The 14,296-nt window shown below is 41.1% G+C and overlaps 1 protein-coding gene across 2 annotated transcripts in view; it reads left to right on the top strand.

Moving 5' to 3' along the window:
• The window catches only part of SCUBE1 (signal peptide, CUB domain and EGF like domain containing 1), a 188,963-nt gene that overhangs the window by 31,920 nt on the left and 142,747 nt on the right, over positions 1-14,296 (top strand). For both annotated transcript variants that reach the window (XM_033057868.1, XM_033057867.1), the window contains exon 3: positions 897-1,025. In XM_033057868.1, the coding sequence (XP_032913759.1) occupies positions 897-1,025 (129 nt within the window). The remainder of the gene's footprint in view (positions 1-896; positions 1,026-14,296) is intronic.

Genomic DNA, 14,296 nt, shown 5'->3' with positions numbered 1-14,296 from the left:
GTTTATCATCTGTTTATCATGTGCTGCCTTACTTAGGGAGAGTAGCTGTGGGTTTTGGGAGCACACCACAAATTTAGACCTGATCCTTATCAAGCCATGAGGCTATCTTTAATTATTTATGTACTTTTAGTTGGTTGATGTGCACCACTAAATTATTCACAAGAGTGACTGTGATACTGATGTTCCATGTACCAGCCAAAAGACAGTTTGTAAAAAGAAGAAAGCTTGCATTTTCTAGAATGAGTGAAGAGATTTTTTTTTTTGTATGAGGAAGGGAAGATCATGACAGGATTATTTGTAATTGAAGCAGAATACATCTCTCATATTTTATGATACTCTTTTAGGTCATTGTGAAAAAACCCCAAACAACTCTATTACAACTCTGTCGTATCTTCTGAGAATAAAATACCAGACTTCTTGTGGGTCTTATGGTGTGCATTAATATAGAAGGTTATAGTTTATTTGTTAGAAAAGGCATACCTTTTTCCTCATGCCATATTAATAGTATGCTTCACATAGTTGTTATAAGTCAAAGGTTTCACTCATTCTCTGCTTGATTATTTTGAAGACAGAAAATAAAAGCTACATTTTAAATATCAAGTGTACCAAAATCAAGTGTTCCTTTTTCTTTTCTGACAACATACCATTGTTTACTATGATGATACTGTGATTATTTTGTGAAGGAGTGTTCTGTACATTGGCTTTTGCTTTTCAGATAAATATGACTCTGATATATCCAGTCCCTGACCGTGTGTTGGATGAAGTAGGTGATATGAGCCTAAAAGAAAGATGAGGGATGTGCTTTTTGCAGGAAACATGCTCAGTTGAATAAATTTTTCTGTATTGTTAGAATTGTCTTTTTACAAAAGCTTCTTTTTCCTCCTCTTGTGTTTTAGATATCGATGAGTGTGAAAATGACTTCTACAATGGGGGTTGTGTCCACGAGTGTATCAACATTCCAGGCAACTACAGGTGTACATGCTATGATGGATTCATGTTAGCCCACGATGGCCACAACTGTCTTGGTAAGTAGTGACTGCTGAAATTTTCATTTCATCCTGTGGCAGGAAGGCCTGGTCTGTTTTCTGCATTTTATCATCAAGCATGTCTTCAGTAAAGACTTGGCACAATGAATACATTCAAATCTATGTGTTGGCACAAAGCAGTATGCCCACATTTAATATTGCTGAGGAAAACCCTGACCCCCAGAGCCTGTGCTGGATGCTTGGGCTTCTTCTTTAAGAAAAGTCATCTGTTAAATATACTGAGACATATTTTGTTTGTTTCTTCCAACTTCTGTGATCCCAGTCATTTCTTTAGAGCCCTCCCCTTTTTTCCCTTTTCAGGCAATACAGTTCTGGGATATGGTGTATGAATTTAAATTGCAGAATGTTAAAAGTACAAGTAAGTGAGGAAGGAATACTTGGACAATGAAACAGGGCAGAGGAAACACTAATCACTAGTAACTGGAGGGACACTGTCCACTGACTGTGCAATGCCCAGTGCAGGATCTTCTTTGCTTCAGCACTCTGAGGATTTGGGGATCTGTATTTTTTATTCATGGCCATTGTTCTGGTATAAATGGGATGGGTTTGTCCTAGAAGCTACATAAGTATATGTTTTTGCTATGAAATTTCTTCACACCAGTTACCTGGAAATGAACCTGCATTGCTATGTCCAGTTTCCCATAGCTGCTTACTTGTTGATTATTTTTTCTTAAATTCTGGTGCTTGGAGACTCTTTCTCACTATTCCCTATATAAATGCAGTGACCATCTTTTGGTACAGTCCTGAGTTAATTTCAAGGTGATGTTTATCAAACAGTGAGTAGAAGGAATGATTTTTTCTGTGTCAGCAGCAGCTCTGCTTGAGTGAAAACTGAGATATTTGCAATGTAATTCAAGAAATGAGGCAGTGAACCAGAAATATTGAAATCCAATATCACCAGTCTGCACTAACTGAAGCTCTGAAAGAACTAGAATTTCAGGACAAGGATTTGATTAGCCTTTCAGTAGATGCATTTTGTACTGCATTTATTTTCAGAGTAATATTTGTTCGGATGGATTATATATCCTAGCCATTGACAGGGGTTTGACTCAAACTTCCAAATTTCATTTGGTCTAGAACAGAATAAAATAGATTTATTTGCCTCAGTCTGAGGTGGTCAAATGATTAATGGTGAAAGAGATATTTCTTACACAAAGAGCAGCCAGACATTAATTTTAAAAATAAAGAAAAAACTCTATTTATTCTAATATTCATAAATTCCAGCTAAAACAGGCCACAAACATAATCAAATAGTTCAAGTATTTGGAATTGAAATAACTGTGCGTATGTGTTGTTTGAAACAGTTTGCTAGTTTCAATTTTATCCAAACAACTCCAATTATAGTAGGGAAAAAACCCTTTTGAACCATGAACAGCAAAAGGAATGACCTGATCAAGGATGAGCCCTTGAGGAGAGCTGTGGGATTTTTTTGGACCTGCTGTCTGTGTTCTTGCTCTCTGATCATGAAATGAGGAGGCTAAATCTACAGAGAAATCACTTTTCTAATTATATTTTCATTAATTTCTATTCAGCCACTTGGATTTTTTGTGGGGTTTTTTTGTTTGTTTGTTTGTTTGTTTTAAATTTAAAAATTAGGCCAAAACCAATGCAAAGAGGTGACTACAGTGGAAGTAATAGCAAAGATCTCCCTTTCTTCCAATGTACAACCTTAGGTCACTAAAAGAGGTCATAATTATCTTTCTGATTTTGAAAGGGATTTTCTAATTTTGGACTGGGGAGGTTGTGTCTGCAACTAATGAATGGTCTTTAGCATCTCTTGGTAAAATACCTGGTTTTACTTACAGGCACTGAAAAGGGAATCAAGACACATTCCCTCTTCCTTCCTTGCTTCTTTGATTTTGGAATGAGTTTACTGAGGGCCAGCATGTCTGGTTCCAAGGTTTTAGACTGAAGATTTTCATTGTGTCAGTGACTATGCCAGTCTTGCTATGGCTGCTCCTTGTGTGCTGACTCAGATTTGGAACACCACTGCTGGAAAAGAGAGAACTTGTCTTTTTGGATGGCATTTTTCTGCCATTATTTTCACCCCACTTAGTTGCTGACATGATCAGCTATACTGACATGACTGTTGTGATAGCCTGGTTGTTCCTATTAGTAGAGTATCAGTTTTTGAAAAGGGGGTGTTCTAATCCCTTCCCTTCTTGACCAGCTTTATTTCCCTTCTCTTATGCTACCAGAAATACATAAATGCAGTAAGAGGTTGCAGTGAGGTCTCAAATCAAAAACAAACCTTGTATTTGCACATAGAAATTTAAATTAGGATTTCTATAACATTTTGGAAATTGATTTGCTTACTCCACGGTTTTCTTTTTCCCCATGATGACGTTAGGCATTGGAAGGAATTTAAGTTTTGGTGAGTCCACTGGTTTCCATCTATCCTTGCTTTGTGAGAAACCATTTGTTTTTCATGGATTTTATGGAGACAAAAAATACTTCACAAGATTGCTAACAATGTTTTTCACCTTTCAATGAATTCTTGTAATGAAAAAGATGCAGAAATTCTGATGCAATATCTTGTTTGACATCAGGATTTCTATGTGTCTTGTTTGACTGAGGTCTCGGCAAAATCTTAAGCCATGTCTTCTTGAGTTTACATTCCTTTATAAGTCTTCACTGAATGTCTTTCCGGTAACATCAAGTACAGCAAGATGATTAAAATCTTCTTTTTAAACAGCAAACTTGGAATATTCAATTACAGCAGATGCTGTGGACAAGTTAAGTGCTTCCTCCTGAGTTCTTCCTTCAACATTTCCTTCCTTCCTTCCTTCCTTCCTTCCTTCCTTCCTTCCTTCCTTCCTTCCTTCCTTCCTTCCTTCCTTCCTTCCTTCCTTCCTTCCTTCCTTCCTTCCTTCCTTCCTTCCTTCCTTCCTTCCTTCCTTCCTTCCTTCCTTCCTTCCTTCCTTCCTTCCTTCCTTCCTTCCTTCCTTCCTTCCTTCCTTCCTTCCTTCCTTCCTTCCTTCCTTCCTTCCTTCCTTCCTTCCTTCCTTCCTTCCTTCCTTCCTTCCTTCCTTCCTTCCTTCCTTCCTTCCTTCCTTCCTTCCTTCCTTCCTTCCTTCCTTCCTTCCTTCCTTCCTTCCTTCCTTCCTTCCTTCCTTCCTTCCTTCCTTCCTTCCTTCCTTCCTTCCTTCCTTCCTTCCTTCCTTCCTTCCTTCCTTCCTTCCTTCCTTCCTTCCTTCCTTCCTTCCTTCCTTCCTTCCTTCCTTCCTTCCTTCCTTCCTTCCTTCCTTCCTTCCTTCCTTCCTTCCTTCCTTCCTTCCTTCCTTCCTTCCTTCCTTCCTTCCTTCCTTCCTTCCTTCCTTCCTTCCTTCCTTCCTTCCTTCCTTCCTTCCTTCCTTCCTTCCTTCCTTCCTTCCTTCCTTCCTTCCTTCCTTCCTTCCTTCCTTCCTTCCTTCCTTCCTTCTCTCCCTCCCCTCCTTCCTTCCATTTATTTTTGCACTCCCCTGAAATAGCAGTAGTTTTTTTTTCTCAAAAGTTGCTCTAAATTCTTCTCAGTGGATTCAAGACTAGCATTTGGTCTCATACAGTAAGTTTGAAATATGTTTTCCCTTCTTGTACATGAAATAAAAATCTGGGGTGTTTTCTAATGCTTATGTCTCCTGATATAAATACCAATAGCTATGACCTGCTTGCATCTCTCCTTTTTGTCTGTTGGTTGGGAATTTTTTGTCATATTTTCTTTCTCCCTAGGTCTGATTTGTGATAGTCACTTTAAATAGGGAATAAGCATTGCTTTTTTACATAAGCAATTCTTGATCCCAGGCTGCACACATCCTAACTCTTCCTTTTTCTAAAGATTAGGATAGGTTCTATGAAGTCCTCTGCTTTTTAGTAAGCATACTAAAGATGGTTGCAAACTCTTCTTAGAAAGCATCAAAAAAGATGCAAAGCGGCATGGACAAAAATTTATTGTATTCAGAGGCATACTTATTTTATTTATAGGTGTTTCTGTGGTCTTAATTGCTATAGGAACATGTATAAATATCTTGCAAATTGTAACAAATCTGTTGTCAGAAAGTCCTGTAAGGAAACAAAATATAATTTTCATTATAGATTAGTAATGAGGGCAAACAGATTAAGTTACTTCTCAATCTTCACACAAGGTATCTTGATGTCTACATCATAGGCAGGAATAGAATCCTTACCCTTCTGCATCCCTGCTTTTAGTTCGGATAGTCTGTGTAGCTTTGGTTTCTCTTACAGAAAAATGGAAATTACTAGATTTGGACATCTGTAATATGATATCTCAGTGGATCCTTTTGTATGTCAGACCTCCTGAAGATAACTATAAAAGTGGGTTTTGATGATTCAGTATAGTTTATGGTTCTTCAGCAGTTAATTCTTTGTCTGAGAAGCATCCTGGGAAGGAGAGGAAAATTGTGGTAAGAAATCAGGACAGAAATGCAATTCCTAGAGTGCATGATAAGTTCCATGGAGCTCTCTGCAGGACCTGAGCAGACACAAGCCCAGTGTCAGCTGTGCATTGAATAGTGTCTGCGTCCACAACCTTGGAGGTGTGCTTGGGGCAGAGGGCCTGAATTTCCAGCCTGAATAATGGAGATTAGCTTTTAATTTGTCTGTTCTCAGATGGTACTTTGCATCTCTTGACAAAGTGGCTAAGTCACATGGAAGCCTGTGGGGAAGGAGAGGTGGCACTTTGCCTGGAGCACCTGAACCTGCTCCAGGAGTGGCGTGGATTTGCCAGCTCTGGGAGGTGGAGCAAAGCAGCAATTCCAGCTGGGCATTGGGAACCTGCAGCTAAAGGGAAACTTCTGAGATGAACGAGGAGCTGATGAGGCACAGGCCTTGAGATGCCTGTTATAAAATAGACCTTGAGATCTCAAATCAGGATATAAGTGCATGTTTGAAGTCACACAATTTCATTTCTTGTAAGGTCTGAGGTTAAAGTCTAAACCCAGGTGCCTGTCTTGAAGAGCTCCTTTAAAATCACTTGGCTTATTTTAAGAGAGAAGAGGTTTAACCCTGGCTTAATTCCTGTCTGCATCGTAGTAATCTGCAATCCGGCTAAGATAAAAAAAACTTACATTAGTATACAAATAGAATCATTTAGGTTGGAAAAACCCTCCAATATCATTGAGTTTAATCTTTAGATGATTGAGTCCAGCTTTTAAATGTATGTATATCACATCATATAATTCGATCATTTTTCAGTAAATGTTCCAGTGTTCTATGTTTTTGTTTTTTATTTTTTCAAGATAAACCCAAACCCATTAGAAATTACTTGTTCCTACCCTGCTGTTCAAACATACACACTGGAACTTGGGACTCATCTGACTATTAACATGAAGTGGGAGGAGAGTTGCAAATGTGTAAGAAATCATTCCTAAAGCTACCAGATGTATCTTGTCCAGAAGTGTCACATAACTCAGGATTACATAATCACTACTGTGATTAAAGAGACCAGTGTCTTCCTTTTAATTTAGCTGTATTTTTCTTCTTCTCCTGACAACTGTGCACAATTGTTGCTTGCTTAAACTCCAAGCAAATACTGATATTCTTGATGTTTATTTTTCTTTATTTCCCAACAGTTGAAATACATTTTTTATATATATATGAACATTTTTAATATAAAATTAAACATCTTATGCAAAGTTGTTTTTAGTTTCATAAAAGAAAATATTTTAAAGAGGAGCTGAAAAATAGTTCATTTCCTTGGTCATCTTCCAGTTTTCCTTGCCCTTCTTTCCTAGTTCCAGAAGACTTTTAGGTGAGCTGACAGTTGGGTTGTCCTTCTCTAGCACATTAGCAGGACCTCTAATAATATTATCAGTCATAAACTCTCTTCCAGATTGTCCTGGTTAGTAATTCCAAGCTCCTTGGCAGATGGAGGAAGGTTGAATACACCCAATACCCTTCTTTTTATAACTCTTCATTTTTTTATTGAAACAAATGTAAAATTATTTTTCTCAAGAAGGTTAATAATCTGGATCTTGAAGTTCTTACTCATTTGGCAGGTGGTTTGTGCCTTAAGAGAAGCAGGTCAGACCCCACATCAGGTTTCAGTAGTTGAGTAGCAAGGAGCTAACTAACCCCTCTAACTGTGAGGGGTTCAGGCCACAAGATGGGAATGGGAATTTATAAAATATATACTTAGAGACAAGATGAGAACTGTTGAAATGCAAGGTTTAACAAGACATGTATCTGCATGTTTTAAACCCTTGTGAGCTCTGCCTTTCTGCAAAAGATGACAGATGGTGATCAGGTCCTTGGGGTGTACTAAGAGCCTTGAGATGAGGGGAGCTTCTGGTATTTAGGAACCTTCCCAAGACAGGCTGCAGTGAGCACATTCACACAAATCCATGCTACAAATTGCACAGCAGACTGCCTTGTAGTGACAAATATGTTCCTGCAGAATGAAAAACTTGAAAGCATTTTTTGAAGTTCTTTGGTTTTCAGATGCAGCCTAAGTGACAAAGAAACTTGTTTTCTGATATATTTCTTCAGCAAACTGATTTTTACCATATTCCTGGTTTCAGATATTTTACCAGTCCTGTTTGGTCTGTACAATAGATTAATAAGAGAAGCTGTGACTCATCACAGCAATTCTTCATGGTACAGTAGCATGAATCAGATTTTAGAACATGTATTGCTGTTCTGCAGTTTGTGCTGACTGATGACTAGGTGCTGAGGAAATATGGGTAGCTAGGATGCAAATGTTCTAGACACAATTCTCTATTAGATGTTTACATGCAACTTCTGTATACATGTGTTTACTTCTGTTACTTGGCTACCAGCATCCTGTGGAAGTCTCCATGGTGCCAAGTGGTAGCAGGCAGTCAGAAAACTCAATTAAATCTCTCTTTCAAGATGGGATTATAATATCTTAGTTCTGATGATCTTCCAACATGCAATAAAAATCTGGAATTCTCTTTGTGATTAATGGAAAGATCTTTGGTATCCAACCCTCTCTGAAGCTGGGATCTCAACACTGCTTTCCTAATCTTGCTTTTTCTATTTCTGTATAAAGTTTCCCCCTTTAAAAGTACTCTAATGTTTGGTCACCCCACATTAATCATTGGAGTTCAAACGGGATATAACCTTCTTTACATTTTAATTTGCCATATGTTTGCTTTCTTAAGCCAATGTGATCTGAGAAGTACCAAAACAAGTGAGAGTATAAATCAGCATAGACCAAAGTTTTCTGTTAGGTATGGGGAAATAATCAAAAGCATAGAATAAATCTTGGTGGCTGTCAGCTATGAAGTTAAGTTCTCAGACTGTCATAATAAATTAGGAAACTGGGAGCTGTGTGACAGCAGCATCAATCTCAGTCTCTTGTTTCTGCAAGTCTTCTTGTTGTCTGAGACTTTTTCTTCTTTTCTGTTTTTTTTCCCAAATACTTACTCCCTGGAGGAGGTAATCAATCACAGCAAAGATTTCTCTACATGGAACGCTCAGGAAAGTAAAGAATAAGCAACTTAAAGTGTGAAGCCAATATGTATGACTTAAATCCCACATGGATGCTCTTAGTCTGATATGGCTGTAGATAGTGTCTTGGTTCAACAAGCTCAGAGATACTGCACCCTTACTGCTTTACCTGGTTTGTGTTAGTTTTATGTTTTTTGTTGATTCATCTTAACTTTCTCATTATAGCAAATTTCTGAGCCAGTGTGGCCTATAATGATGTACATCTTAAGGGAAAAATTATAAAATACATTGAATTTATCAAAGCTTTGGGAACTGCGTCGTGTTTAGCACTCACTTAAATCAGGGGAGAATGTGTGCTCACCTGAGGGTGCAGGATTCCAGCCTATAATGGGTGTGTCAGGTGTGTATGGCATTCAAGCCCTCCCTAATGGAACGGTGCCTCTTTCACTCCTAGAAATTACATAGATCCAGTTGAAACACTGAATTCATGTGGATTACAAAAAGACATCAGGCAAAGTCATCTGATCCCTGCTTTCAAAGAGAGTCACTGTCAAGCTATGCTTAGAATGCAGTCAGTTCTTGGCAGTGTTGATTTATGATAAACATTATGATTTATACAGTCGAGAAACAACCATCAGGAAGAATATCTGCTGCATAGTTGCTGACTATATTAGAAAATGGGACCTAGCTCTTTTCCATTAGGAATGAGCTCTAGATGGAAGGTTAGTAGTGAATGTTTTGTTAAGTAGATTTTAGGGTCTTAGATTTCCATAGTGCCCTGCCTTTGCTGTCTAATACTCCCCCTGAATTTCTGTATCATTACATTATTCTTTGGACTTCAGTGGGCAGTGTGCAAACTTGAAAGTATGGATCAAACAAGACCAAGGTAGAGGCTTGTTTTTACTGCTTTCATTACCTTCTGTAGACTTCAATCCAGTTTCTTTTTAAGCATCTCAAAATATTTCCTGTTTCTTACTGGAGTTTGATCAGAGCATAAGACACAGTTTTGCTTAAAAGAGGAGCACGAAGGAACATGGAGTAGTTGATGGCAGCATGTTTTAATATGGCTTTTTTGATGATAACATCAAAATAATAGTTACTCATTAAGAAGTCACATACTTTTATAAGAATAGTTGTTTCGAGAATTTGCAGCGTCTGGGCTTAAAGCAAAATTTTTGATCAAGAGCCTAATGAGATATGGAAAGAAATTATTAGAAACAATTCACTCAAATCTTCAAAAAGGGCAAGAAGGGAAACCCAGGAAACTACAGGTCAGTCAGCCTCAGCATCCCTGGAAAGGTGATAGAACAACTCATCCTGGATCCACATCTCTGAGCATGTGGAGGAAAAGAATCATAAAATCACAGAAGGGTTTGGGTTGGAAGGGACCTTAAGGATTCTTCAGTTCCACCCCCTGCCATGGGCAGGGACACCTTCCACTGTCCCAGGTTGCTCAGAGCCCCATCCAGCCTGGCCTCGGACACTGCCAGGGATGGGGCAGCCACAGCTTCTCTGGGAAACCTGTGCCAGGGCATCACCACCCTCAAAGGGAACTGCATCCTTATTTCAAATGTAAATCTACCCTCCTTTAGCTTAAAGCCCTTTTCTCTTGTTCTGTCACTGCATGCACTTGTAAAAAGCCCCTCTCCATCTTTCCTGTGGCTCCCTTCAGGCACTGCAAGGCCACAAGGAGGTCACCCCAAAGCCTTCTCCTCTCCAGGCTGCACAATCCCAATTCCCTCAGCCTTTGCTCCCAGCAGAGCTGCTCCATCCCTCTGATCCCTTGGTGTCCCTGCTCCAGCAGCTCCCTGTCCTTGCTGTGCTGGCCCAGGGCTGGGTGCAGCCCTGCAGGGGGGTCTCAGCAGAGCGGGGCAGAGGGGCAGAATCCTCCCTCCCCTGCTGCCCCGGGGCTCTGGGTGCTGCCCAGCACAGGGGGACTCTGGCTTGGGGCAGGGCCAGCTCTCACCCACAGCACCCCCAGGTCCTTCTGCCAGGGCTGCTCCCTCTGCTCATCCCCAGCCTGGATCTATCACCCACAGGGATGTGCCCAGCACAGGGACAGCACCAGCAGCTGGTCTGGTCAAACCTCATGAGATTCCCATGGGCACTGCTCAGGTTTGTCCAGGTCCCTTTGGATTGTCACTGCACCCTCAGCTTGGTGTCATCTGCCAAGCTGCTGAGGGTGTCCTCCATCCCGTTGTTTATGTGATGGATTCTCCAAGGGGAAATCACACTTGAGGAGCTGGATAGCCTTCTGTGATGGAATGATGGGCTGGGGATGAGGGAGAAATGATGTTCTCTGCCTTGACTCCGCGAAGGCTTTTGGCACTGTCCCCCATGAGATCCTCATGGGTGATCTCAGGGAGTGCAGGGTGGCTGGGGGGGCAGTGAGGTGCAGTGGGAACTGGCTGAACAGCAGAGCAGCAGTGCAGGGTGTGCCTGGAGGTCTGTAGCCAGTGGTGTCCTCAGGGGACAGTAGTGGCCCCAGTATTGTTCCTCTTACTCATCAGGCCCTGACTGAAGGGAAGAGCACATTTGCTGATGATCCAGAACAGTCAGGAGTGTCCTGGCACACCAGAAGGTGCTGCCATTGTGTGAGACCCAGACAGGCTGGGGAACTGGGCAGAGAGGAACCCAACAAAGTTCAACAAAGGCAGGGGCAGGGTCCTGCACCTGGGCAGGAACAACTCCGGGCACCAGGACAGGCTGGGAGTGACCTGCTGGACATGCAGAGCTGCTCTGAAGAGAAGGACCTGGGGGTCCTGGTGGACAGCAGGGTGTCCCTGAGCCAGCAGTGCCCTGAGGGCAAGGAGGCCAGTGGAATCCTGGGGAGCATCAGAAAGAGCAGTGCCAGGGTCAGCAGGGAGTGATCCTACCCTCTGCCCAGCCCTGGGAGGCACGTGTGGAGAGCTGTGTCCAGCTCTGGGATCACCAGCACAGGAGGGACAGGGAGCTCCTGGAGCAGGACCAGCTGTATAGATGATGAGGGGACTGGAGCATCTCTCCTGTGAGGAACCAAATGGAATCTAGTTCTGTGCAAGTCTGAGGGAGCAAGGCTTGGTCAGACTGAAGATATGACTGAGAGGAGATCTTATAAATGCATACAAATATCTTCAGGGCCAAGGGGCACAATCTGAAACACAGAGTCTCCTTCTGAATATAGGGGAAAACATTGCTGTGAGAATGACAGAGCACTGGGACTGGCTTTCTAGAGGGGAGTCTTCTTCTCTGGAGAGATTCAAAACCTAGCTGGACACAGCTCTGTGCAGCCTGCTCCAGGTGCCTCTGCTTCAGCAGGGGTGTTGGGCTGGATGATCTCCAGGGATTCCTGCCAACCCTATCTGTTCTGTGTTTCTGTAATGAAAATATATTTTGTTAAATAAATAAGAGTCCATACTGTGCCGTAGGATGGAGCAAAAATGTTTGAAAAAGTTGAGAAACTATTTACTTACTTGTATGGTTTATTTTAAAGGAATAATTGAGAAACTGCCTCTGAAATTAATCAGAAAATCCATAAAAATTACGAGTATGACAGCAATGAAAGGGTTCTGGACCCAACTAAAGATTTAGGGGGACTGGATTTGTACTGTGTGATCAGTCATGTAGAGCTTGTTAGATAAGATGCTAAGCACTCTGGTCCCAGTACATGAAAACTTCTGTGTGCACAACAGGTACAAGTCATGATATCTTGCTGCCTGTACAAGTGCAGTGCTTCCTTAAATAGGCCTGAGAGTGGCTGTAAGTCACCAAGTGTTATTCAGTACTTACAAAAAACTCTGAAACTCCATTTGAACATATTAGGGAAGTCCAAGAGACTTGGTTTTAGTCACTTTAAAAATAACTTGAAGAACTCCTCCAAACTATAAAACCTGAGTGGACCACAGGCTCAGGCTGTTGATGACTGCACATTGAAAGAATGTGAGTACTCATTCTTGCACTCTGAAATGACATGAATACCCCAGGCAAGGACTGACTTTTGCTTTGAGTAGATTCCAGCAAGTGTCCACTTCATCATTTCACACAGGCTACATGTCTGAGTGGGACCTCAGGGCTTTCAAGTTGCAGAATTTGTCAGTAGATGGTCAGTCCATTTGCCTTAACATGTAAATAGTTTTCCCTCTGATTTAAGGCTCTGTACAACCAATATTAGATATCTCAGAGTAAAAGGTAAGAAGGCTTTCAGTGGAGTAAGTTGCCCATAGAAAGCTCTGCATCATTCCTGTAATTTACAGGTTAATTTACGTGCAAGAATCTATTGGATTGGGTCCAGCAGAGGGCTGTGGAGATGTTCAGGGGTCTAGAACATCTCTCTTATGAGGAGAGACTGGGGCAGCTGGGCCTATTTAGCCTAGAGAGGCTAGACCTAGAGAGGATCTTACCAGTGTCTGTCAGTATCTGCATGGAGGCTGTCCTGACAAGAGGTGGAAGCCAGCTTCTTCTCAGTGGTGCCAGGATGGGAGGCAGTGGGCAGAAACTGCAACACAGGAAGTGTTCCATGAAAATACAAGGAGAAACTTCTTTGCTGTGCAGACAGCTGAAGCCCAGAGAGGGTGTGGAGTCTCCTTTAGTGGAAGATTCTCAAAAGCCATGTGGACACAATCCTGAGCAATATGCTCTAGGGTGACCCTGCCTGAGCAGAGAGGTTGGATGATCTCCAGTGTACTCTTAAGAATTCCTAGGGTTTTTTCTTAAAAAATGGTACAGTTATATAGCTGTTAGAGAAATCCATTTATGTGCTCCCAAGTGCTGGTGAGAAGAATATACAGGTCTGGTGAATTTTACAGGGAAGGTGGAGTTAAAGTGGTTGTTTGTTCTGATTTATTTTGGGTTCTTTGTTTGTGTTGGCTTTACACTACCAAGTTCTAAACTTACTAAATTCATGCCTTCTCTATATAAATATGATGTTCCTGAAGTTGGGTTTTTTGACAGCTGTTACTTTTCATTGCTAATTCCCAGCTCTGGGCAGGGCTGATCTCTTTTTATAAGAGGTGAATGTGGCTGATGTGTCCATCTGTTGAGTTGCTTAGCATTAACACAACTTACTGCAGCTTACATCTTCTAATGGGTGGCTGGTACAGAGGTGTCCAACTGTTTCCTTAAACCCAAGTAGTCAAAAAAACCCCAACCAACCAGTCCAGCTTTGTTCTGTGTGATACAGCACAACTGGGTTGAGTGGTAAGCTAGTGTTGCCATTTCATATTAAAAAAAAAATTAATGTTTGCTTTAAGATCTTAAATATGTTTCATTTCTGTCCAGTAAAATCAGAAAATATTTGTTCTAAATATTGGCTTTTGTGTTTCTCATGTTTAGGAGAGTGGAAATGCTGGACTCATTTCCCAGGTGGCAAAAATGCTCGTTTGCCCAACCATTTTGTGCCAAAGGAAGTATTCATTCTCTGAAACTATTCAGAAACTGAGGCAGGGTTTATAAAACACTTTTCACCAATGGAGATAATTTCATGAAAATGTAATTGTTTTGATATGGCCTACAGGAAGGATTTCAGCACTTTAAAAACATTTTCAGCAATTTTCTGTTCTCCAGAAGTTTAATGAGCAGTTATGTGTCTGACTAAGCCCATTTACCTGCATAAGCCAATATTTGTCTACTCCTACTATAGTTCTCATTTCACTGTATTGAAGGCTGTGCTTGAGATTCTCCCATCACTTTTCATGAACCTCAAGTATTATCCACATAGAGCATGAGAATGACTTCATAGTCTACTGGATGCTGCAGTGCTTAGATTAAAATCACTCATCTGAATCTAGAGAGGCCCCTGTGTTACTGATAGATAGCAATGAAAATCTTTAATCTAGCCATTTTCTAGGCTTTTATTACCAGAGCTC

Source organism: Catharus ustulatus, chromosome 4, assembly GCF_009819885.2.
Source record: "Catharus ustulatus isolate bCatUst1 chromosome 4, bCatUst1.pri.v2, whole genome shotgun sequence".
Taxonomy (NCBI): Eukaryota; Metazoa; Chordata; class Aves; order Passeriformes; family Turdidae; genus Catharus; species Catharus ustulatus.
Note: the sequence above shows the minus strand (reverse complement) of the source record. Positions and strands in the feature narration are given on the sequence as shown.